General features: G+C 41.7%; 1 protein-coding gene across 1 annotated transcript in view; it reads left to right on the top strand.

The window, feature by feature from the left end:
• Positions 1-24,493, top strand: part of colgalt2b (collagen beta(1-O)galactosyltransferase 2b) — a 40,359-nt gene extending 15,866 nt beyond the window's left edge. Inside the window, exons 2-12 of the mRNA XM_087783171.1 lie at positions 1,719-1,829; positions 1,886-2,003; positions 3,320-3,454; positions 3,555-3,759; positions 6,223-6,342; positions 6,396-6,469; positions 18,358-18,464; positions 20,327-20,459; positions 21,230-21,357; positions 21,418-21,624; positions 24,121-24,493. Of these exons, the coding sequence (XP_087639297.1) occupies positions 1,719-1,829; positions 1,886-2,003; positions 3,320-3,454; positions 3,555-3,759; positions 6,223-6,342; positions 6,396-6,469; positions 18,358-18,464; positions 20,327-20,459; positions 21,230-21,357; positions 21,418-21,624; positions 24,121-24,388 (1,606 nt within the window). The 3' untranslated portion in view covers positions 24,389-24,493. The remainder of the gene's footprint in view (positions 1-1,718; positions 1,830-1,885; positions 2,004-3,319; positions 3,455-3,554; positions 3,760-6,222; positions 6,343-6,395; positions 6,470-18,357; positions 18,465-20,326; positions 20,460-21,229; positions 21,358-21,417; positions 21,625-24,120) is intronic.
• Positions 24,494-25,848: the final 1,355 nt, after the last annotated feature.

Here is a 25,848-nt window from a genome sequence, read left to right as displayed (position 1 = left end):
TCACTCACGTGTCACTCATGTGTTACACTGACGTGTCACTGACGTGTCACTCACGTGTCACTCACGTGTCACTCACGTGTCACTCACGTGTCACTCATGTGTCACTCACGTGTCACTCACGTGTCACTCACGTGTCACTCATGTGTCACTCACGTGTCACTCACGTGTCACTCACGTGTCACTCATGTGTCACTCACGTGTCACTCATGTGTTACACTGACGTGTCACTGACGTGTCACTCACGTGTCACTCACGTGTCACTCACGTGTCACTCACGTCAGTTCAAATGTGGTGATGACATCATCATGAGTCAGTTCAAATGTGGTGATGACATCATCACGAGTACAAAAATCTCTAAACTTAGGTAAATGTTGTCACAACATGATCTGGATCTTATAATCCATGCGTTTGTTTCTTCTCGTCTGGACTATTGTAACAGTTTGTTTTCATGTCTTAACAAGAAGGATCGTCTCGTCTGCAGTTGATTCAGAACTCTGAGCCGCTCTAGTAGAAGAACTCACATTTCTCCTTCAAACTCTTCACTGGCTTCCAGTTTCTTTCAGGATCAACTTTACAATTCTGGTTCTTACTTTCAGATCTATTCATGGTCAGACCTTTATGATCTGATCCAGCCTTACACCCCAGCTCGGGCTCTGAGGTCTGTGGATCAGAATCTACTGATGGTTCCACGCACACGGTTCAGGACCAGAGGAGAGAAATCCTTCCAGACAGTTGCTCCTAAGCTTTGGAACCATCTTCCTCTCTCTTTGCGCTTGATGGATCTACTGACTCCTTCAAGAAACATGTGTGTTTGATGATCTACTGACTCCTTCAAGAAACATCTGTGTTTGATGATCTACTGACTCCTTCAAGAAACATCTGTGTTTGATGATCTACTGACTCCTTCAAGAAACATGTGTGTTTGATGATCTACTGACTCCTTCAAGAAACATCTGTGTTTGATGATCTACTGACTCCTTCAAGAAACATCTGTGTTTGATGATCTACTGACTCCTTCAAGAAACATCTGTGTTTGATGATCTACTGACTCCTTTAAGAAACATCTGTGTTTGATGATCTACTGACTCCTTCAAGAAACATGTGTGTTTGATGATCTACTGACTCCTTCAAGAAACATCTGTGTTTGATGATCTACTGACTCCTTCAAGAAACATCTGTGTTTGATGATCTACTGACTCCTTCAAGAAACATGTGTGTTTGATGATCTACTGACTCCTTCAAGAAACATCTGTGTTTGATGATCTACTGACTCCTTCAAGAAACATGTGTGTTTGATGATCTACTGACTCCTTCAAGAAACATGTGTGTTTGATGATCTACTGACTCCTTCAAGAAACATCTGTGTTTGATGATCTACTGACTCCTTCAAGAAACATGTGTGTTTGATGATCTACTGACTCCTTCAAGAAACATCTGTGTTTGATGATCTACTGACTCCTTCAAGAAACATCTGTGTTTGATGATCTACTGACTCCTTCAAGAAACATCTCAAGACGTTTCTATTTGTTCAGGCTTTTCCTTGAATTTCTCGAACTCCTGTGTTGTTCTCAGTATTATCTTGATCTTTAAAGTATATACTTTTTTGAGTATTGTTTTGATTGTTTAAGTGCTTTGTGACCCTGGTCTCGAAAAGCTCTCTATAAATAAATATTACTTACTTACTTACTTACGTGTTACAATCACGTCTCTCACTTCAGGGCCGCGACGGATCACAACACGGACAACTCGACGGCCATGTTGAGGGCGTGGCTGAAGAGTGCGCAGCAGGTGTATCACTACGTGGAGTGGAGGCCGATGGAGGAGCCGCGGTGAGACTCAACACGCGTGTGGATCGAACACGGCTTCAAACAACACTTGATTTCAGGTCCTACACGGACGAGTGGGGCCCCAAGCACTGGCCCCCGTCCAGGTTCAACCACGTGATGAAGCTGCGACAGGCGGCGCTGAAGGCAGCGCGGGAGCGCTGGGCCGATTACATCATGGTAGGAGGATGACATCATCACGAGTCAGTTCAAATGTGGTGATGACATCATCATGAGTCAGTTCAAATGTGGTGATGACATCATCATGAGTCAGTTCAAATGTGGTGATGACATCATCATGAGTCAGTTCAAATGTGGTGATGACATCATCATGAGTCAGTTCAAATGTGGTGATGACATCATCACGAGTCAGTTCAAATGTGGTGATGACATCATCATGAGTCAGTTCAAATGTGGTGATGACATCATCATGAGTCAGTTCAAATGTGGTGATGACATCATCACGAGTCAGTTCAAATGTGGTGATGACATCATCATGAGTCAGTTCAAATGTGGTGATGACATCATCACGAGTCAGTTCAAATGTGGTGATGACATCATCACGAGTCAGTTCAAATGTGGTGATGACATCATCATGAGTCAGTTCAAATGTGGTGATGACATCATCACGAGTCAGTTCAAATGTGGTGATGACATCATCACGAGTCAGTTCAAATGTGGTGATGACATCATCACGAGTCAGTTCAAATGTGGTGATGACATCATCACGAGTCAGTTCAAATGTGGTGATGACATCATCACGAGTCAGTTCAAATGTGGTGATGACATCATCACGAGTCAGTTCAAATGTGGTGATGACATCATCATGAGTCAGTTCAAATGTGGTGATGACATCATCACGAGTCAGTTCAAATGTGGTGATGACATCATCATGAGTCAGTTCAAATGTGGTGATGACATCATCATGAGTCAGTTCAAATGTGGTGATGACATCATCACGAGTCAGTTCAAATGTGGTGATGACATCATCACGAGTCAGTTCAAATGTGGTGATGACATCATCATGAGTCAGTTCAAATGTGGTGATGACATCATCATGAGTCAGTTCAAATGTGGTGATGACATCATCATGAGTCAGTTCAAATGTGGTGATGACATCATCATGAGTCAGTTCAAATGTGGTGATGACATCATCACGAGTCAGTTCAAATGTGGTGATGACATCATCACGAGTCAGTTCAAATGTGGTGATGACATCATCATGAGTCAGTTCAAATGTGGTGATGACATCATCATGAGTCAGTTCAAATGTGGTGATGACATCATCATGAGTCAGTTCAAATGTGGTGATGACATCATCACGAGTCAGTTCAAATGTGGTGATGACATCATCATGAGTCAGTTCAAATGTGGTGATGACATCATGTGTTGAAATGTTGAATCTAAAATCAACAAGAATCAATGATAAAAAAGATCAACTCTTGGTTCAGATGAAATATCGTTTGATGTTGAAAAGTTGAACTTTGTGGCGTCAGTTCGTCGACAGCGACAACTTACTGACCAACCCTCGAGTTCTGGACCTGCTGATGGCCGAGAACCGAACTCTGGTGGCTCCGATGATGGAGTCTCGCTCCCTCTACTCCAACTTCTGGTGTGGGATCACACCCCAGGTACACACACCTGTACACACCTGTACACACACCTGTACACATACATCTACACACACCTGTACACACCTGTACACACCTGTCTGACACAGCTTCTCTCCAGGGCTACTACAAGCGGACCCAGGACTACCAGCCCATCCGGGAGTGGAGGCGTCTGGGCTGCTTCTCTGTGCCGATGGTTCACAGCACCTTCTTGATCGACCTGCGACGAGAGTCCAGCACACACCTGAGCTTCGACCCCCCCCACCCCGACTACACCTGGAGCTACGACGACATCATGGTGTTCGCCTTCTCCGCTCGACAAGCAGGTGAAGCAACTACACAACTAATGTTTGAAACAAGTGTTGACACAGGTGTGTGTTGCAGGTGTGTTGACACAGGTGTGTGTTGCAGGTGTGTTAAAGGTGATGTTGTGTTGCCACAGGTGTGTCAAAGGTGATGTTGTGTTGCCACAGGTGTGTTAAAGGTGATGTTGTGTTGACACGGGTGTGTCAAAGGTGATGTTGTGTTGCCACAGGTGTGTTAAAGGTGATGTTGTGTTGCCACAGGTGTGTTAAAGGTGATGTTGTGTTGCCACAGGTGTGTTAAAGGTGATGTTGTGTTGACACAGGTGTGTTAAAGGTGATGTTGTGTTGACACAGGTGAGTTAAAGGTGATGTTGTGTTGCAACAGGTGTGTTAAAGGTGATGTTGTGTTGCCACAGGTGTGTTAAAGGTGATGTTGTGTTGCCACAGGTGTGTTAAAGGTGATGTTGTGTTGACACGGGTGTGTTAAAGGTGATGTTGTGTTGCCACAGGTGTGTTAAAGGTGATGTTGTGTTGCCAAAGGTGTGTCAAAGGTGATGTTGTGTTGACACAGGTGTGTTAAAGGTGATGTTGTGTTGACACAGGTGTGTTAAAGGTGATGCCACAGGTGTGTCAAAGGTGATGTTGTGTTGCCACAGGTGTGTTAAAGGTGATGTTGTGTTGCCACAGGTGTGTTAAAGGTGATGTTGTGTTGACACGGGTGTGTCAAAGGTGATGTTGTGTTGCCACAGGTGTGTTAAAGGTGATGTTGTGTTGACACAGGTGTGTTAAAGGTGATGCCACAGGTGTGTCAAAGGTGATGTTGTGTTGCCACAGGTGTGTTAAAGGTGATGTTGTGTTGACACAGGTGTGTTAAAGGTGATGCCACAGGTGTGTCAAAGGTGATGTTGTGTTGCCACAGGTGTGTTAAAGGTGATGTTGTGTTGCCACAGGTGTGTTAAAGGTGATGTTGTGTTGCCACAGGTGTGTTAAAGGTGATGTTGTGTTGACACGGGTGTGTTAAAGGTGATGTTGTGTTGCCACAGGTGTGTTAAAGGTGATGTTGTGTTGACACGGGTGTGTTAAAGGTGATGTTGTGTTGCCACGGGTGTGTTAAAGGTGATGTTGTGTTGACACGGGTGTGTCAAAGGTGATGTTGTGTTGCCACAGGTGTGTTAAAGGTGATGTTGTGTTGACACAGGTGTGTTAAAGGTGATGTTGTGTTGCCACAGGTGTGTTAAAGGTGATGTTGTGTTGACACGGGTGTGTCAAAGGTGATGTTGTGTTGCCACAGGTGTGTTAAAGGTGATGTTGTGTTGACACAGGTGTGTTAAAGGTGATGCCACAGGTGTGTCAAAGGTGATGTTGTGTTGCCACAGGTGTGTTAAAGGTGATGTTGTGTTGACACAGGTGTGTTAAAGGTGATGTTGTGTTGCCACAGGTGTGTTAAAGGTGATGTTGTGTTGCCACAGGTGTGTCAAAGGTGATGTTGTGTTGCCACAGGTGTGTTAAAGGTGATGTTGTGTTGCCACAGGTGTGTTAAAGGTGATGTTGTGTTGCCACAGGTGTGTTAAAGGTGATGTTGTGTTGACACGGGTGTGTTAAAGGTGATGTTGTGTTGCCACAGGTGTGTTAAAGGTGATGTTGTGTTGACACGGGTGTGTTAAAGGTGATGTTGTGTTGCCACAGGTGTGTTAAAGGTGATGTTGTGTTGACACGGGTGTGTTAAAGGTGATGTTGTGTTGCCACAGGTGTGTTAAAGGTGATGTTGTGTTGCCACAGGTGTGTTAAAGGTGATGTTGTGTTGCCACAGGTGTGTTAAAGGTGATGTTGTGTTGACACGGGTGTGTTAAAGGTGATGTTGTGTTGCCACAGGTGTGTTAAAGGTGATGTTGTGTTGCCACAGGTGTGTTAAAGGTGATGTTGTGTTGCCACAGGTGTGTTAAAGGTGATGTTGTGTTGCCACAGGTGTGTTAAAGGTGATGTTGTGTTGCCACAGGTGTGTTAAAGGTGATGTTGTGTTGACACAGGTGTGTTAAAGGTGATGCCACAGGTGTGTCAAAGGTGATGTTGTGTTGCCACAGGTGTGTTAAAGGTGATGTTGTGTTGACACAGGTGTGTTAAAGGTGATGTTGTGTTGCCACAGGTGTGTTAAAGGTGATGTTGTGTTGCCACAGGTGTGTCAAAGGTGATGTTGTGTTGCCACAGGTGTGTTAAAGGTGATGTTGTGTTGCCACAGGTGTGTTAAAGGTGATGTTGTGTTGCCACAGGTGTGTTAAAGGTGATGTTGTGTTGACACGGGTGTGTTAAAGGTGATGTTGTGTTGCCACAGGTGTGTTAAAGGTGATGTTGTGTTGACACGGGTGTGTTAAAGGTGATGTTGTGTTGCCACAGGTGTGTTAAAGGTGATGTTGTGTTGACACGGGTGTGTTAAAGGTGATGTTGTGTTGCCACAGGTGTGTTAAAGGTGATGTTGTGTTGCCACAGGTGTGCAGATGCACGTGTGTAACCGAGAACACTACGGCTTCCTCCCGGTGCCGCTCAAGGCTCAGCAGACGTCTGAGGACGAGAGAGAAAACTTCGTCCACACCGTCACTGAAGCTCTGAGTGAGTTCAAGACCAACATCAACGTCTTCACGTCTCATCAAGTCTCTCTGCAGTCGATCACGACCTGCAGCCGTCGCAGCACCTCGGCTCTGAAGCCCCGGTGCAGGACACCATCGGCTTTGATCGTGTAAGACTCCTCTTTCTTCCTCTCTTTCTTTACTTTCTTCTCTTTCTTCTGTCCGGCAAGATCTGATACGAAAAACAAAAAACGTTTCACGTGAGTAAAGAAAAGCGTCAGGAACAAGAGATTCAAAGATTACGATCCAATACAAGCGAGAACGTGACGAAAGCCTGGTCTGGAGACGCAATACTCTGGTCTGGACCGTGACCCTCCCAGTCCACGAGATACTGGTGGCCCCGACCTCTGTGGCCAACATCCAGGATCTTGGGAACTCTATAGGCGGCGTGATCGCCGATGATGAGTGGAGGTGGTGGAGGCTCGGCTGGAGAACTCAGAGGACTGGAGGTGACAGGCGTGGAATGTACGGTGGACCTTGAGCGATGAAGGCAGCTTGAGGCGAATGGCAGTGGGTATGATGAACCTCTCAATTTCAAAAGGCCCCAAGAACCTGGGGGCCAGCTTTCCTGACTCCAGTGGAAGGGAGAGGACCCGGTGTCAGGGATGTTCTCCCGGACAATCGGAATGAGAACAGAGACAAGTGTTAGAATAACAAACAGAGTCAGAAGCCAGTTTTTAACGCCAGCAAGGAGTGGAGGAGCTTCTCACGGCTCGTCCCAAACCACTGAAGAACCTCTGCTTGCTGCTTTTATTCCATAGTTCAGATGACGACACACTTGAATACAAACAGTTTGTTCATTTGTTGCTGGACGCAGCCAGCAAAGACCGGATTTGTGTATAAGTCAGTGAGCGCGGCATAGATCCTGCACGACCTACTCGCTTATCTTGGTGAGGTCAAGTATCTTGATGCACAAACTGTCATTTCTTGAGAAACTAAACTCTAACTGGAACTTTCCGTCCATTTTTCCTCATCATAACTCGTCTACTAATCTAAACATTCTACCTCAATATATTCGGAATCGGAATCCGTGGTGCCCTGGTTTGTACTAAAGAGAAGTGACACGCAATTGTTCGTGAGGAGCCGAGAAACCAGCTTCTGTGAAATTACGAAGACGTTGGATATGATAATGGATGTAATGAATACGGTCTATCTTTTTGTTGGGTGTTACTGGGAAGATGGCGGAGATAACAGGGAAATTCTCGAATCCTGAACCTATGGAATCAGCCAACTTATACCTGGGACCCCCCTAGGGACACCAATGGCATGGATGTAAGTGGGGTCGTCCTCGCCCATCCAACCAACTGCTCTCTTGCTCCTATTCCTGCTCGAGGCGGAGTCGTCCGAAGAGACTTCTGTTTCTGGACTGACGGCAACTCCGGTGACTGCACTCGTACACAATACGTTCCACTGAGAGGGCAGGTTCTGTCGTAACCCCATATCTCCGCACATCCACCAAACGTCGGCCCTTCTAGTGGACATGTGTTGTGTAACTTCAAAAGTAGTGGTGCAAGTCACATTCATTTTATCCAAATCTTTATCAGTGGTATCGCTACCTTTGAAACAAGTGAAGTTCTGGTTTCTCTCTATGTCACTGCTAAAGATGGGTCTGGGTCGCTCAAACCAAGTCACTGGAAAGAAAGCTTCCCATGTGTGACAGTCAGGCTTGGTGTTATCTCTAGTCAATAACAACAATTCCTAACAGGGGTCTAGGACCCATACACACAATGCATGATTGATTCATTATTTTGCCTGTTTCCATAACTTAACCCAATTATTTTCATCCAGACTTTGTTATGTATAGGTAAACAAAAGTAGTCACATCTTGAGATTGCAATGTACATGCTTCAAAATTTAAGACTTCGCTTGGTTTCTGAGATCTTGGTCTGATTCATTTCGTAGCGACTGTTCTTTCAGCTCGAGTTCTACGTGTCACACCTAATAGTCCAGACCAGAATGATTTGGAGTATAGAGTAGACTTTCATGATGCTATACTTTTTTGGAACATATCATATCCCAGTTTGTAAAAAGTACTAAAGCTTTCTTTACATTTTATTATCAGACTTGGATGTTTGGAGAGGATTACTTTTTGATATTTGTAATAGAGCATTTGATTTACCCAAAGATCTATGAATGCCCTGACGTTTTTTCTCGTCTTGGTCCTTCTTGTAGGTCATGTGGGCTTGGTATGCTCTTTCTATAGCGTCCTTTAATTCAATTCAATTTTATTTCAAGTGTCTTATCATAACAAAGTTATCTCAAGACACTATACAGTTGAAGTAAAACTATAGTTGATTAAGTTAACACTATAGTTGATTAAGATAAGACTATAGTGGATTAAGTTAAGACTATAGTTGATTAAGCTAAGACTATAGTGGATTAAGTTAAGACTATAGTGGATTAAGTTAAGACTATAGTTGATTAAACTAAGACTATAGTGGATTAAGTTAAGACTATAGTTGATTAAGCTAAGACTATAGTGGATTAAGTTAAGACTATAGTGGATTAAGTTAAGACTATAGTTGATTAAACTAAGACTATAGTGGATTAAGTTAAGACTATAGTTGATTCAGTTAAGACTATAGTGGATTAAGTTAAGACTATAGTTGATTAAGCTAAGACTATAGTGGATTAAGTTAAGACTATAGTTGATTAAGCTAAGACTATAGTGGATTAAGTTAAGACTATAGTTGATTAAGTTAAGACTATAGTTGATTAAGCTAAGACTATAGTGGATTAAGTTAAGACTATAGTTGATTAAGGAAAACTAGATCAATTCAACAAAGAGCAAGAAACAAAACACTGTACAGTGAACTATGATGAGTAAAAACTTCCTTTTAGAAGCAGAAACCTCGAGCAGAACCAGACTCATTGTTGACTCCTGCTTTGACCGGCTGGGAGGAAGGATGGGGGGGTAGACAGATGGATAAGGAGAGGAGTGAGGGAGGATATAGTGAGAGAAAAGAGGAGAGTGTAGGAGGGTCCATGGAGGTGCTGGAGAGAACTGATGACGTGGTGAAGATCCTGGATCAGCAGCAGCTCTGGAGGTCCTGGAGCTCCTGAGAGAAATAAAAAGGTGTTTAAACAGGTGATGAATGTAATGAAGAAAAGAAGGATAAACAGAACTGCTGTCTAAAACTCTCCAGCATTCTCAGCCTATAGCAGCTAAAGATAAACAGTTAAGTTAGTTATAGCAGCTAAAGATAAACAGTTAAGTTAGTTATAGCAGCTAAAGATAAACAGTTAAGTTAGTTATAGCAGCTAAAGATAAACAGTTAAGTTAGTTATAGCAGCTAAAGATAAACAGTTAAGTTAGTTATAGCAGCTAAAGATAAACAGTTAAGTTAGTTAGAGCAGCTAAAGATAAACAGTTAAGTTAGTTATAGCAGCTAAAGATAAACAGTTAAGTTAGTTATAGCAGCTAAAGATAAACAGTTAAGTTAGTTATAGCAGCTAAAGATAAACAGTTAAGTTAGTTATAGCAGCTAAAGATAAACAGTTAAGTTAGTTATAGCAGCTAAAGATAAACAGTTAAGTTAGTTATAGCAGCTAAAGATAAACAATTAAGTTAGTTATAGCAGCTAAAGATAAACAGTTAAGTTAGTTATAGCAGCTAAAGATAAACAGTTAAGTTAGTTATAGCAGCTAAAGATAAACAATTAAGTTAGTTATAGCAGCTAAAGATAAACAGTTAAGTTAGTTATAGCAGCTAAAGATAAACAATTAAGTTAGTTATAGCAGCTAAAGATAAACAGTTAAGTTAGTTATAGCAGCTAAAGATAAACAGTTAAGTTAGTTATAGCAGCTAAGATAAACAATTAAGTTAGTTAGAGCAGCTAAAGATAAACAGTTAAGTTAGTTATAGCAGCTAAAGATAAACAGTTAAGTTAGTTATAGCAGCTAAGATAAACAGTTAAGTTAGTTATAGCAGCTAAAGATAAACAGTTAAGTTAGTTATAGCAGCTAAAGATAAACAGTTAAGTTAGTTATAGCAGCTAAAGATAAACAATTAAGTTAGTTATAGCAGCTAAAGATAAACAGTTAAGTTAGTTATAGCAGCTAAAGATAAACAGTTAAGTTAGTTATAGCAGCTAAAGATAAACAGTTAAGTTAGTTAGAGCAGCTAAAGATAAACAGTTAAGTTAGTTATAGCAGCTAAAGATAAACAATTAAGTTAGTTAGAGCAGCTAAAGATAAACAGTTAAGTTAGTTATAGCAGCTAAAGATAAACAGTTAAGTTAGTTATAGCAGCTAAAGATAAACAGTTAAGTTAGTTATAGCAGCTAAAGATAAACAGTTAAGTTAGTTATAGCAGCTAAGATAAACAGTTAAGTTAGTTATAGCAGCTAAAGATAAACAGTTAAGTTAGTTATAGCAGCTAAAGATAAACAGTTAAGTTAGTTATAGCAGCTAAAGATAAACAGTTAAGTTAGTTATAGCAGCTAAAGATAAACAGTTAAGTTAGTTATAGCAGCTAAAGATAAACAATTAAGTTAGTTATAGCAGCTAAAGATAAACAGTTAAGTTAGTTATAGCAGCTAAAGATAAACAGTTAAGTTAGTAATAGCAGCTAAAGATAAACAATTAAGTTAGTTATAGCAGCTAAAGATAAACAATTAAGTTAGTTATAGCAGCTAAAGATAAACAGTTAAGTTAGTTATAGCAGCTAAAGATAAACAGTTAAGTTAGTTATAGCAGCTAAAGATAAACAGTTAAGTTAGTTATAGCAGCTAAAGATAAACAATGAAGTTAGTTAGAGCAGCTAAAGATAAACAGTTAAGTTAGTTATAGCAGCTAAAGATAAACAGTTAAGTTAGTTATAGCAGCTAAAGATAAACAGTTAAGTTAGTTATAGCAGCTAAAGATAAACAGTTAAGTTAGTTATAGCAGCTAAGATAAACAGTTAAGTTAGTTATAGCAGCTAAAGATAAACAGTTAAGTTAGTTATAGCAGCTAAAGATAAACAGTTAAGTTAGTTATAGCAGCTAAAGATAAACAGTTAAGTTAGTTATAGCAGCTAAGATAAACAGTTAAGTTAGTTATAGCAGCTAAAGATAAACAGTTAAGTTAGTTATAGCAGCTAAGATAAACAATTAAGTTAGTTAAAGCAGCTAAGATAAACAGTTAGGTTAGTGATAGCAGCTAAGATAAACAGTTAAGTTAGTTATAGCAGCTAAGAAAAACAATTAAGTTAGTTGAAGCAGCTAAGATAAACAGTTAGGTTAGTTATAGCAGCTAAAGATAAACAATTAAGTTAGTTATAGCAGCTAAAGATAAACAGTTAAGTTAGTTATAGCAGCTAAAGATAAACAGTTAAGTTAGTTATAGCAGCTAAAGATAAACAATTAAGTTAGTTATAGCAGCTAAAGATAAACAGTTAAGTTAGTTATAGCAGCTAAAGATAAACAATTAAGTTAGTTATAGCAGCTAAAGATAAACAGTTAAGTTAGTTATAGCAGCTAAAGATAAACAGTTAAGTTAGTTATAGCAGCTAAAGATAAACAGTTAAGTTAGTTATAGCAGCTAAGATAAACAGTTAAGTTAGTTATAGCAGCTAAGATAAACAGTTAGGTTAGTGATAGCAGCTAAGATAAACAGTTAAGTTAGTTATAGCAGCTAAAGATAAACAGTTAAGTTAGTTATAGCAGCTAAGATAAACAGTTAAGTTAGTTATAGCAGCTTAAGATAAACAGTTAAGTTAGTTATAGCAGCTAAAGAAAAACAATTAAGTTAGTTAAAGCAGCTAAGATAAACAGTTAAGTTAGTTATAGCAGCTTAAGATAAACAGTTAAGTTAGTTATAGCAGCTAAAGATAAACAATTAAGTTAGTTATAGCAGCTAAAGATAAACAGTTAAGTTAGTTATAGCAGCTAAAGATAAACAGTTAAGTTAGTTATAGCAGCTAAAGATAAACAATTAAGTTAGTTATAGCAGCTAAAGATAAACAGTTAAGTTAGTTATAGCAGCTAAAGATAAACAATTAAGTTAGTTATAGCAGCTAAAGATAAACAGTTAAGTTAGTTATAGCAGCTAAAGATAAACAATTAAGTTAGTTAGAGCAGCTAAAGATAAACAGTTAAGTTAGTTATAGCAGCTAAAGATAAACAATTAAGTTAGTTAGAGCAGCTAAAGATAAACAGTTAAGTTAGTTATAGCAGCTAAAGATAAACAGTTAAGTTAGTTATAGCAGCTAAAGATAAACAGTTAAGTTAGTTATAGCAGCTAAGATAAACAGTTAAGTTAGTTATAGCAGCTAAGATAAACAGTTAAGTTAGTTATAGCAGCTAAAGATAAACAGTTAAGTTAGTTATAGCAGCTAAAGATAAACAGTTAAGTTAGTTATAGCAGCTAAAGATAAACAGTTAAGTTAGTTATAGCAGCTAAGATAAACAGTTAAGTTAGTTATAGCAGCTAAAGATAAACAGTTAAGTTAGTTATAGCAGCTAAGATAAACAATTAAGTTAGTTATAGCAGCTAAGATAAACAGTTAGGTTAGTGATAGCAGCTAAAGATAAACAGTTAAGTTAGTTATAGCAGCAAAGAAAAACAATTAAGTTAGTTAAAGCAGCTAAGATAAACAGTTAGGTTAGTTATAGCAGCTAAAGATAAACAGTTAAGTTAGTTATAGCAGCTAAAGATAAACAGTTAAGTTAGTTATAGCAGCTAAAGATAAACAGTTAAGTTAGTTATAGCAGCTAAGATAAACAGTTAAGTTAGTTATAGCAGCTAAAGATAAACAGTTAAGTTAGTTATAGCAGCTAAGATAAACAGTTAAGTTAGTTATAGGCTTTATCGAAAAGTAAGGTTTTAAGATTGTTTTTAAACATAGAGAGGGTGTCTGCCCTCCGGACTGAAGCCGCTAGTTGGTTCCACAGCAGAGGGGCTTGAAAACTGAAGGCCCTGGCTCCAAATCTACATTTAGAGATTTGTGGTATAACTAATAGATCTGAGTTTAAGGATCGTAAGGTCCTAGAGGGTTGGTAAGTTTGGATTAAATCTTTAATGTATGTTGGCTTTATAGGTTAGGAGAAGGATTTTAAATTGTATTCTAAATTCTACAGGAAGCCAATGTAGGGAAGACAGTACAGGTGTGTTCGCGCCTCTTAGTCTTAGTCAGGACACGAGCTGTAGATGAATGAGCTGAAGATTCTGAGAGACTTTTTAGAACATCCTGACAGAAGAGACTTACAATAGTCCAGCCTGGAGGTAACAAAAGCATGGATGAGCTTCTCAGCATCTAAAGGAAGGAAATGCCTAATTTTTGAAATGTTACGAAGGTGGAAGTAAGCAGTCCGTGAGATTTGTTTTATGTGTGAGTTAAATGATGAGTCCTCGTCAAAGCATACACTGATTCTTTACAGTTTTTACCGTCCATAAAGCAAGTAAATAAGTAATTTTTATTTATAGAGAGCTTTTCCAGACCAGGGTCACAAAGCGCTTAAACAATCAAAACAATATTCAATAAAATATATACTTTAAAGATCAAGATAATACTGAGAACAACACAGGAGTTCCAGAAAATCAAGGAAAAGCCTGAACTAAAAAAAACTCTTAAGATGTTTCTTGAAGGAGTCAGTAGATCATCAAACACAGGTGTTTCTTGAAGGAGTCAGTAGATCATCAAACACAGATGTTTCTTGAAGGAGTCAGTAGATCATCAAACACAGATGTTTCTTGAAGGAGTCAGTAGATCATCAAACACAGATGTTTCTTGAAGGAGTCATTAGATCATCAAACACAGATGTTTCTTGAAGGAGTCAGTAGATCATCAAACACAGATGTTTCTTGAAGGAGTCAGTAGATCATCAAACACACATGTTTCTTGAAGGAGTCAGTAGATCATCAAACACAGATGTTTCTTAAAGGAGTCAGTAGATCATCAAACACAGATGTTTCTTGAAGGAGTCAGTAGATCATCAAACACAGATGTTTCTTGAAGGAGTCAGTAGATCATCAAACACACATGTTTCTTGAAGGAGTCAGTAGATCATCAAACACACATGTTTCTTGAAGGAGTCAGTAGATCATCAAACACAGATGTTTCTTAAAGGAGTCAGTAGATCATCAAACACAGATGTTTCTTGAAGGAGTCAGTAGATCATCAAACACACATGTTTCTTGAAGGAGTCAGTAGATCATCAAACACAGATGTTTCTTAAAGGAGTCAGTAGATCATCAAACACCGATGTTTCTTGAAGGAGTCAGTAGATCATCAAACACAGATGTTTCTTGAAGGAGTCAGTAGATCATCAAACACACATGTTTCTTGAAGGAGTCAGTAGATCATCAAACACACATGTTTCTTAAAGGAGTCAGTAGATCATCAAACACAGATGTTTCTTGAAGGAGTCAGTAGATCACCAAACACAGATGTTTCTTGAAGGAGTCAGTAGATCATCAAACACAGATGTTTCTTGAAGGAGTCATTAGATCATCAAACACAGATGTTTCTTGAAGGAGTCAGTAGATCATCAAACACAGATGTTTCTTGAAGGAGTCAGTAGATCATCAAACACAGATGTTTCTTGAAGGAGTCAGTAGATCATCAAACACACATGTTTCTTGAAGGAGTCAGTAGATCATCAAACACAGATGTTTCTTAAAGGAGTCAGTAGATCATCAAACACAGATGTTTCTTGAAGGAGTCAGTAGATCATCAAACACACATGTTTCTTGAAGGAGTCAGTAGATCATCAAACACAGATGTTTCTTAAAGGAGTCAGTAGATCATCAAACACCGATGTTTCTTGAAGGAGTCAGTAGATCATCAAACACAGATGTTTCTTAAAGGAGTCAGTAGATCATCAAACACAGATGTTTCTTAAAGGAGTCAGTAGATCATCAAACACAGATGTTTCTTAAAGGAGTCAGTAGATCATCAAACACAGATGTTTCTTAAAGGAGTCAGTAGATCATCAAACACAGATGTTTCTTAAAGGAGTCAGTAGATCATCAAACACAGATGTTTCTTAAAGGAGTCAGTAGATCATCAAACACAGATGTTTCTTAAAGGAGTCAGTAGATCATCAAACACAGATGTTTCTTAAAGGAGTCAGTAGATCATCAAACACAGATGTTTCTTAAAGGAGTCAGTAGACTCCATCAAGAGCAAAGAGAGAGAGAGAGAATTTTAACGTTGATCCTGAAAGAAACTGGAAGCCAGTGAAGAGTTTGAAGGAGAAATGTGAGTTCTTCTACTAGAGCGGCTCAGAGTTCTGAATCAACTGCAGACGAGACGATCCTTCTTGTTAAGACATGAAAACAAACTGTTACAATAGTCCAGACGAGAAGAAACAAACTCATGGATTATAAGATCCAGATCATGTTGTGACAACATTTTCCTAAGTTTAGAGATTTTTCTCAGTTGAAGGAAACAGTTTCTGGTCAGTTTTCTTCAGTGTTGAACAAGAGACATGTCTTTATCAAATACAACACCCAGGTTTCTCAGGCTCAGTTTGACAGACTGACATAAGTCACTCAAGTACTGACTCAACCCTGGAATCTTATCATCAACAATCACCAGAGTTTCAGTTTTGTCCACATTTAGCTTCAAAGTGTTTTCACTCATTGTTTGATTTCTATCAACAATTGACTAAGTTCAGCCTCTGGGGCTCAGTTGGATCAACAGAGCAGTAGAGCTGGATGTCATCAGCAAACATGTGATAAGAAACATCAGGAAATCTCTGAATGATTTTACAGAGAGGATCAAGTATAGCAAAAACAATAAAGGACCCAGAACAGAACCTTGAGGGACTCCACACAACAGATCTGCCGATTCAGACCTCATTTGATTGACAGATACACTAAAACTGCGCCCAGAAAGGTAAGATGAGAACCATTCTAACACAGACCCAGACAGTCTTCATCCCTCAGTCTTCTCAGCAGGATCTGGTTCAACTGTGTCAAAGGCTGACGACAGATCCAAGAGAACCAGAACATCATGATGTCACTGGACACCTTCAGTAAGACTGTCTCCGTAGATGTTTACGGAAGCCAGACTGAAACTTCTCATGGATGTCGCTCTGATCCAGGAACAGCTGCTCAGACACAACCTTCTCCAAGATCTTGCCGGTGTTTCCCACCATGCCCATGGTGCTCAGATAACGGTAGTGGTTAGGAACAGGGTGGTGAGTATGGGGCGTAAAAAAGGGGGACAAATCATTGTTGCAGAGCCCAGGGTAGTCAAAGGTTACTAGCATGATAAAAACCCTGTCAGAACGCTGTTGTTGTCTTAGCTCAGTAATTTTGAAGTCCTGCGTCTTTTTGTTGCTTGGATGAGTTGTGGTCTCAAGGCTCAGGTCTCGGAGAGTTGTCAAGATGTCGCAGTTTGCAGTGGGAAAAGTGAATCCAGGGGATTTTTCCTTCCACCTTTACAGCCGTAGGGGTGGTGAGGAGAACCTGGTATGGTCCTTCCCAGCTATCACTGTTCCACGCCTTTCGCTTGATGACCTTGATGAAGACCTGGTCACCGATGTGCACTGTCCCACTAAGAGAAGGCGTCTATAAGAACTAGACAATATTCAACACCTTTCTGTTTAGATAACTGAATAAAATCTAGGTGAATGGTCTGAAATGGATAAGTTGGATCAGGGGATGAGCCACGTTTTGGTCTCAATTGACCTTGGGAGTTATTTCTGTTGCAGATTAAACACTGCTTACAAAAAATATTCGAGAAGGAATTAAACCTGTGCATGTTATAAATCCCATTTATCTGGTCTACCATCCCTGCTGTTTGAGACAAGGGGTCACCCATGACTCAATACTGCAGCCTATTTAAACAACAATTTTGGTTACCACGTTTTTTCTTCGGGGCCTATGTATACTTGTTTACAAGTTTGGCTCCTTTCTTAGTTCAATGTTCTACCTTGTTTGGTTAAGGTATGTCCCAGATATCGAGACTACATGTTTATTGTGATAAAACTATAAGCAACATAAATTCTTTAACACATGGAACCTGTTACCATTACAGCCTTCTGGCCGTGGTTAAGGCCCGCTGGTTTCCGAAACTAAGTTTTCAACTTAGCTCGTTTGACGGTGGTAACTTCATGTCCGTATAGTTAAGCCGAAGATGGTCACGGAGAGTCTTCAGAGGAACAAAAACTTTTCTGGCTTCAATGGATTTATTTCCAATAGTATTTTCCCGGACAAATGTGCATATGCGGCTTCACTGCTCGCCTCCTCACCAACACAACACAGAGCACGCACACCTAGACACGCTAGACACGCTAGACACGCCCTCAACCACGCAACATCCGCCTGCATAATGAGGAACACTAGTTGGTAACAAACCGCTGCTTCCCTCTCCTGAGAGGGAAAAGGGGTGGTTGATAGCCATAGGCGGCCATGACCGGCGACATCCCAGTAGCTGATGACGTCAGAGATTGGTGAGCATATTCAACCAAAGGGAGGTGATGACACCAGGAGGGGGGTGAAGAGCCGACACACAGCGATCACAGGTCCTGGTTAGCCCACTCCGTCTGTCCATTGCTTTGGATGGTAGCCTGACGAAAGACTAGGATTTGCCCCCAGGGACTTGCACAAGGCTCTCCAGACTTGGGAGGAAAAAACTGTGGTCCGCGATCAGAGACTTTATCAACTGGAATGCCGTGAATTCTGAAAATGTGTTGGACCAGCGGGTCTGCTGTCTCCAACGCGGACTGCAATTTGAGCAGACGAATGAAATTCACCATCTTGGATGGCGGTCTGGAACTTGGTCCAGGGTTATTCTCCAAAGCCTCCAGAACTACCCTCTTGATATCCCAACTGGCGGCCCTAAAGGAGCACTTTTCAGGGAGAATTGTCTCTTCGGCGCGATCCTCCGGGGGAAGAGCAAACTGCTGGGACAAAGCGTCAGGTTTAATGTTCTTACCTCCGGGAAGACAAGTCATGACTCAGCCAACCAACCACAGCTGTGGATAACTTTTGACAACATATCATTTGAATACAGTATTGTATCGTCCAATCAGATTTCACGTCATAATACATGCATTTTCTGTAGATCTTCCTCATAAACCTGAAGCGCCGACTGGACAGAAGAACCAGGATGTTGAAATCTCTGGCTTCTCTGGGTCTTCGTGCCACCTTGACTGACGCCGTGGACGGAAAGTAGGTCCAGAACACAGCGTCCATCACATCGTCATAGTATTGTTACTTTTGAATCTGGTCTTGGTTTCATCGTTATTTTGGTTGTTCTAGTTGCTGATGTAGTCGAGTACTTGTTGTGTGTATAAAGGTTGTCATTATTGAGGTAATTTGATCATTACTACTATGATGTGAGTCATAGTCTCTACGTTGTGTTTGACTCTGTGGATCAAAGTCTGAATGTTTTCCCTCCTCAGCTCTTAACTTAATCCAGCGTTGAATGTTCTAATCCTTCTGTGTGAGCATGACTCAGCAGGACATGTGTAAGCATGACTCAGCAGGACATTTGTAAGCATGACTCAGCAGGACATGTGTAAGCATGACTCAGCAGGACATTTGTAAGCATGACTCAGCAGGACATGTGTAAGCATGACTCAGCAGGACATTTGTAAGCATGACTCAGCAGGACATTTGTAAGCATGACTCAGCGGGACATTTGTAAGCATGACTCAGCGGGACATGTTTAAGCATGACTCAGCAGGACATTTGTAAGCATGACTCAGCGGGACATTTGTAAGCATGACTCAGCGGGACATGTTTAAGCATGACTCAGCAGGACATTTGTAAGCATGACTCAGCGGGACATGTGTAAGCATGACTCAGCGGGACATTTGTAAGCATGACTCAGCAGGACATTTGTAAGCATGACTCAGCGGGACATTTGTAAGCATGACTCAGCAGGACATTTGTAAGCATGACTCAGCGGGACATTTGTAAGCATGACTCAGCGGGACATGTTTAAGCATGACTCAGCAGGACATTTGTAAGCATGACTCAGCAGGACATTTGTAAGCATGACTCAGCGGGACATTTGTAAGCATGACTCAGCGGGACATGTTTAAGCATGACTCAGCAGGACATTTGTAAGCATGACTCAGCGGGACATGTGTAAGCATGACTCAGCGGGACATTTGTAAGCATGACTCAGCAGGACATTTGTAAGCATGACTCAGCGGGACATGTTTAAGCATGACTCAGCAGGATGTTTCTAAGCATGACTCAGCAGGACATGTGTAAGCATGACTCAGCAGGACATGTGTAAGCATGACTCAGCAGGACATGTGTAAGCATGACTCAGCAGGACATTTGTAAGCATGACTCAGCAGGATGTTTCTAAGCATGACTCAGCGGGACATGTTTAAGCATGACTCAGCAGGATGTTTCTAAGCATGACTCAGCAGGACATGTGTAAGCATTACTCAGCAGGACATGTGTAAGCATGACTCAGCAGGATGTTTCTAAGCATGACTCAGCAGGACATGTGTAAGCATTACTCAGCAGGACATATGTTAGCATGACTCAGCAGGATGTTTGTAAGCATGACTCTGCAGAACATGTTTAAGCATGACTCAGCAGGACGTGTGTAAGCATGACTCAGCAGGACGTGTGTAAGCATGACTTAACAGGACGTGTGTAAGCATGACTCAGCAGGACGTGTGTAAGAATGACTTAGTAGGACGTGTGTAAGCATGACTCAGCAGGACGTGTGTAAGCATGACTCAGCAGGACGTGTGTAAGCATGACTCAGCAGGACATGTGCAAGCATGACTCAGCAGGACGTGTGTAAGACTGACTTAGCAGGACGTGTGTAAGAATGACTCAGCAGGACATGTGTAAGCATGACTCAGCAGGACGTGTGTAAGACTGACTTAGCAGGACGTGTGTAAGAATGACTCAGCAGGACGTGTGTAAGCATGACTCAGCAGGACGTGTGTAAGACTGACTCAGCAGGACGTGTGTAAGAATGACTCAGCAGGAGGTGTGTAAGCATGACTCAGCAGGACATGTGCAAGCATGACTCAGCAGGACGTGTGCTTGTGTCTCAGGACGCTCAACTCGTCTCAGCTGCAGACTCGGGGCATAGAGATGTTGCCAGGATACAGAGATCCGTACTCTGGCCGAGTACTGACACGAGGAGAGATCGGTTGCTTCCTCAGCCATCACTCCGTGTGGACGCAGGTGAGAGAAACTTCATCGCGAACTTCAGCTCTGACCAGGAAACAGATCAATTATCAGTGGAAGTGAAGCCACTGATCACCGGGCTTCCTCGGGAAGGAAGTTCCTGAAAAACAACCAGTGATTTCTCTTGTTCCTCGTGACCCACGAAGGTGTCGAGGAACTTGAACTGTTGACACGACAAGTTTAACTAAACAACTCCAGGTTTACTCCCGGTACTCCAGCTGGTACGATAACGACAAGCTCAGCAGGGGGCGATAGTAAGCAAGCGAGGGAGTTTCAGCTCTTACCATCAAGATGAATCTTCAAATGATTTGTGGATCCAGATGGTTATTCAGGAACCAGCAACATTTTTATATTGAAATGTTTTTTATTTTTTTATTGAATAATTAAACAAGGAATACTTTAAAAATAATGGATTTTTTTTACACATATGTTTATATTGAAGTTTGTTAAAGTTTCAGCCAATAATGCGACTTACAGACGATCATGTGATGACGTAGAAGCTCATGATCCAGTAGCTCTGTGCTCTGTTGGTTTGGTCTGGTGACTCTATTACACAACATTAATATTGGATTCAATTTAAAAAAAAAATGGATTTATTGTAATTCAATCAAAGTCTTTGTGTGAAAATAATGAAATCAATATTTTATTATCATTCATTGAATTTAAAAAGTCTCAACATTTGAAAATATTAAGTTCATTCAATTCCACACACAGAAGCTCCTTGGCAGGGGCAATAACGATGTTGATCTCGGGTCTCGTTGGGTCAGGTGTTGGACCAAGGGCTTCAGAAGGTCCTGGTCCTGGAAGACGACGTGAGGTTTGAGCCCAGGTTCAGGCGGCGGCTGCAGACCATCATGGAGGACCTGGAGAAGGTCCAGCTGGACTGGGACCTCATGTAAGTTCAGCTGTGAATGTCGGGGAGTCTGACCTTGAGCCTGACCTTTTGTCTGCTCAGATACGTGGGCCGGAAGAGGATGCAGGTGCAAAAGCCGGAGAGGGCGGTGGACGGAGTGGACAACCTGGTGGAGGCGGACTACTCCTACTGGACCCTGGGCTACGCTCTGTCTCAGCAGGGGGCCCGGAAGTTACTCGCCGCTCGACCCCTGCCACAGATGTTGCCGGTGGACGAGTTTCTGCCCGTCATGTTCAACAAACACCCCAAGTAAGATTCCTGACGTCAATCATGTTGTTACTGTAACTGTCAATGAAACACATTTAAATCAGAAGAAGTTCAAAGATACAAAGACGATCAGTTGATTTAAAAGGTGATTAATCAAACATCTTTTTTGTGGCCTCAGAAAACAGTACGCAGTAGACAATAGGCAGTAGGCAGTTGACAGTAGACAGTGGGCAGTAGACAGTGGGCAGTACGCAGTAGACAATAGGCAGTAGACAGTAGACAGTAGACAGTGGACAGTAGACAGTGGGCAGTGGGCAGTAGACAGTAGACAGTGGACAGTGGACAGTGGGCAGTAGACAGTGGGCAGTGGACAGTGGGCAGTAGACAGTAGACAGCAGGAAGGGGGCAGTAGGCCGAAGGCAGTAGGCAGTTGACAGTAGACAGTAGACAGTAGACAGTAGACAGTAGGCAGTAGACAGTAGGCATTGGGCAGTGGACAGTGGGCAGTAGGCAGTAGACAGTAGGCAGTAGGCAGTGGACAGTAGGCAGTAGGCAGTGGACTGTGGGCAGTGGGCAGTGGGCAGTGGACAATGGACAGTGGGTATTAGACAGTAGACAGTAGACTGTAGGCAGTAGACACTAGACAGTGTACAGTGGAGGTAGACAGTGGGCAGGGGACAGTGGGCCGCGGGCAAGTTGAGACTTTGACTCAAATTGAGGTCAAGATCTGCTGACTCGTCGTTTATTCGCCTTTTTTTATGAACAGTTAATATCTTTTCATGCTCTCCTTCCCTTTCTCCTCCTCCTCCACCTCCTCCACCTCCTCCACCTCCTCCACCTCTTCCACCCCCCCTTCTCCTCTTCCCTCTTCCCTCTTCCTCCTGCCTTCTTTCTCATGGAGGAATTTGGAATGTTTCTGCCCGAGAACCAGACAGGATTCCCATTGATAGAGTGAGGGGGCTGTGCAGTGTGTGTGTGTGTGTCTGTGTGTGCGTTACTGTGTGTGTGTCTGTGTGTCTGTGTGTCTGTGTGTGTGTGTGTCTGTGTGTGTCTAAAGTGAGTGTAAGGAAGAGTTGGTAGAAAGTGCAGGAAGTCATTTGTGGACGTATAAAAAGTGTTAAGTTACTATGTGTGTTGTTGTTTAGTTCTATGACAGGTAAGAAAAGGTCACTTTACTAACAATACTGAGCCGATCACGTCATGTGACCAACAGAATAAACCTTTAGCTGAAGAAAACATGGAGCATGTCAAACTTTTGTAATACAACAATACTACACATATATACTTGTTACCACACTATCACAACACCAGAGTCAAGTACTGGACAATACTACACATATACTTGTTACTACACTATCACAACACCAGACTCAAGTACTGGACAATACTACACATATATACTTGTTACTACACTATCACAACACCAGAGTCAAGTACTGGACAATACTACACATAAGTACTTGTTTCTACACTATCACAACACCAGAGTCAAGTACTGGACAATACTACACATATATACTTGTTACTACACTATCACAACACCAGAGTCAAGTACTGGACAATACTACACATATATACTTTTTACTACACTATCACAACACCAGAGTCAAATACTGGACAATACTACACATATGTACTTGTTACTACACTATCACAACACCAGACTCAAGTACTGGACAATACTACACATATATACTTGTTACTACACTATCACAACACCAGAGTCAAGTACTGGACAATACTACACATAAGTACTTGTTTCTACACTATCACAACACCAGAGTCAAGTACTGGACAATACTACACATATATACTTGTTACTACACTATCACAACACCAGACTCAAGTACTGGACAATACTACACATATATACTTGTTACTACACTATCACAACACCAGAGTCAAGTACTGGACAATACTACACATATATACTTTTTACTACACTATCACAACACCAGAGTCAAATACTGGACAATACTACACATATGTACTTGTTACTACACTATCACAACACCAGACTCAAGTACTGGACAATACTACACATATATACTTGTTACTACACTATCACAACACCAGAGTCAAGTACTGGACAATACTACACATATATACTTGTTACTACACTATCACAACACCAGAGTCAAGTACTGGACAATACTACACATATATACTTGTTACTACACTATCACAACACCAGACTCAAGTACTGGACAATACTACACATATATACTTGTTACTACACTATCACAACACCAGAGTCAAGTAATGGACAATACTACACAAATATACTTGTTACTACACTATCACAACATGAGAGTCAAGTTCTGGACAATACTACACATATATACTTGTTACTACACTATCACAACACCAGAGTCAAGTACTGGACAATACTACACAAATATACTTGTACACTAATGTTGAGCTCATATTTCCGGTGCTTCCTTAATTCAAATTGATTTCATTGAAAAGTGTTTGTTTATCTTGTACTGATCACGTCGTGTGGCGTCACTGAAGGATGCTTCACTCTTGTCTCCTCAGCGTCGAGTACATGAAGCAGTTTGAGTCCAGAGACTTGAAGGCGTTCTCAGTGGAGCCGCTGCTCCTCTATCCCACCCACTACACCGGGGAGCCGGGCTACATCAGCGACACCGAGACCTCCACCATCTGGGACGACGAGGCCGTGGCCACGGACTGGGACCGGCAGCACAAGACGGCGCAGCAGGGTCGCATCCACACCGTGGCCCAGAACAGCGTCACCGGAGACTCGCCGCCGCCGGCGTCCCGCGGCTCCCGAGACGAACTGTGACTCCTGACTTCACAGGACGCGCTGAGACCAGAAGAAGCTTCTTCAAACTTTATTTATAAAACATCTCAAGGACGACACATTTGAAGAGTATTTTTTAATAAACAAGACAAATTAAACTGTCCTATATATGACCTATACACACACACAAATACACAAAGAAAGACCCAAACAAACACACACACAATACACACACACACACACACACAAAGACCCAAACACCCCCACACAAATACACACACAAAGACCCAAACACACACAAATACACACACAAAGACCCAAACACACACACACAAAGACTCGAACACACACACACAAATACACACACAAAGACCCAAACACACACACACAAATACACACACACAAAGACTCGAACACACACACCCACACATGAAATCTTGAGTAAAAAATTAAATTGTTTGTACAAACGTATCTGCATACCCACTCATAGGCAGTCTTCTCTGCCACCGTTGTTGCTTGCTCGTTGGGGACTGGATAAGCTTCCACCCACTTACTGAAATAGTCCTGCACCATAAGTATGAATCTGTTGTGTCTCTCTGTCTCATTCAAAGGCCCCATCAAGTCGACAATTCTCTCCATAGGTGCACTGACTCGTACCGTGCCCACAGCGGCATGAGGGGTTTTCTTGGCCCGGGACTCGGCAGCGCAACTGGTGCTGGTAAGGCTCCACAATATAACATCGTCCCTCATGTTGTACCAATAATATCTGGTTTTAAGGCATGCTAGTGTTCTCTCTGCTCCAAAGTGGGCATTCACAGGTCCTTCGTGCATCTGCTCCATCACTGGTTTGCGGCAAGCATGGTGCAGCAAGATCTGTAAATGTTGAACCTTCCCTTCGGTGCAATAAAAATTCCTCAAATGTACTCTATCCCTCTTATACAGCCTTTTCCATTGCGCCCAGGAAGCTTTTGTAGAGGGGCTGCACTCTGATATGTTGACCCAAGACGTCCTGACGCTTCCTTCTTCTATCCACTTTAACACTGGTGCTATATCTGGATCTGACTTATGAGCTGTGTTGAGCTGCTTGCAGGTCTAACTTCTGAACAATTCGCTTTGAGCCGTCTCACTAACTTTGAATGGTTGGGTGGCAACCCCCCTGCAGCTGCTGACTCCACTGTGCCCTACCCCCACTATCAGTGGCCCCAGTTCTGCAACCCTGCTGCCAACCCAACCTTCAGGCTCCACTACACCCACTGGCTGTTGCTCTGTGGTACCTGCAATAACAACTGACTTCTCTATGTCACTAGTTAGGTTGCACTGTACCTCTTTCTGCTGACGCTGGACACTGGTCTGGTATTGTACATGGACATGAACCCCGACACGGTTTCCTTGAGAGTGCATCTGCATTTTGGTGTTTTTTCCCCGACCGGTGGACCACACAGAAGTTGTATTCATGAGCTTTTCCAACCAACGAGCTAGCTGACCTTCTGGCTCCCTTAACC

This window comes from Callionymus lyra, chromosome 2 (genome assembly GCF_982586985.1).
Source record: "Callionymus lyra chromosome 2, fCalLyr1.hap1.1, whole genome shotgun sequence".
Lineage (NCBI taxonomy): Eukaryota > Metazoa > Chordata > Actinopteri > Syngnathiformes > Callionymidae > Callionymus > Callionymus lyra.
This window is presented reverse-complemented; position numbering and strand designations above follow the sequence as displayed.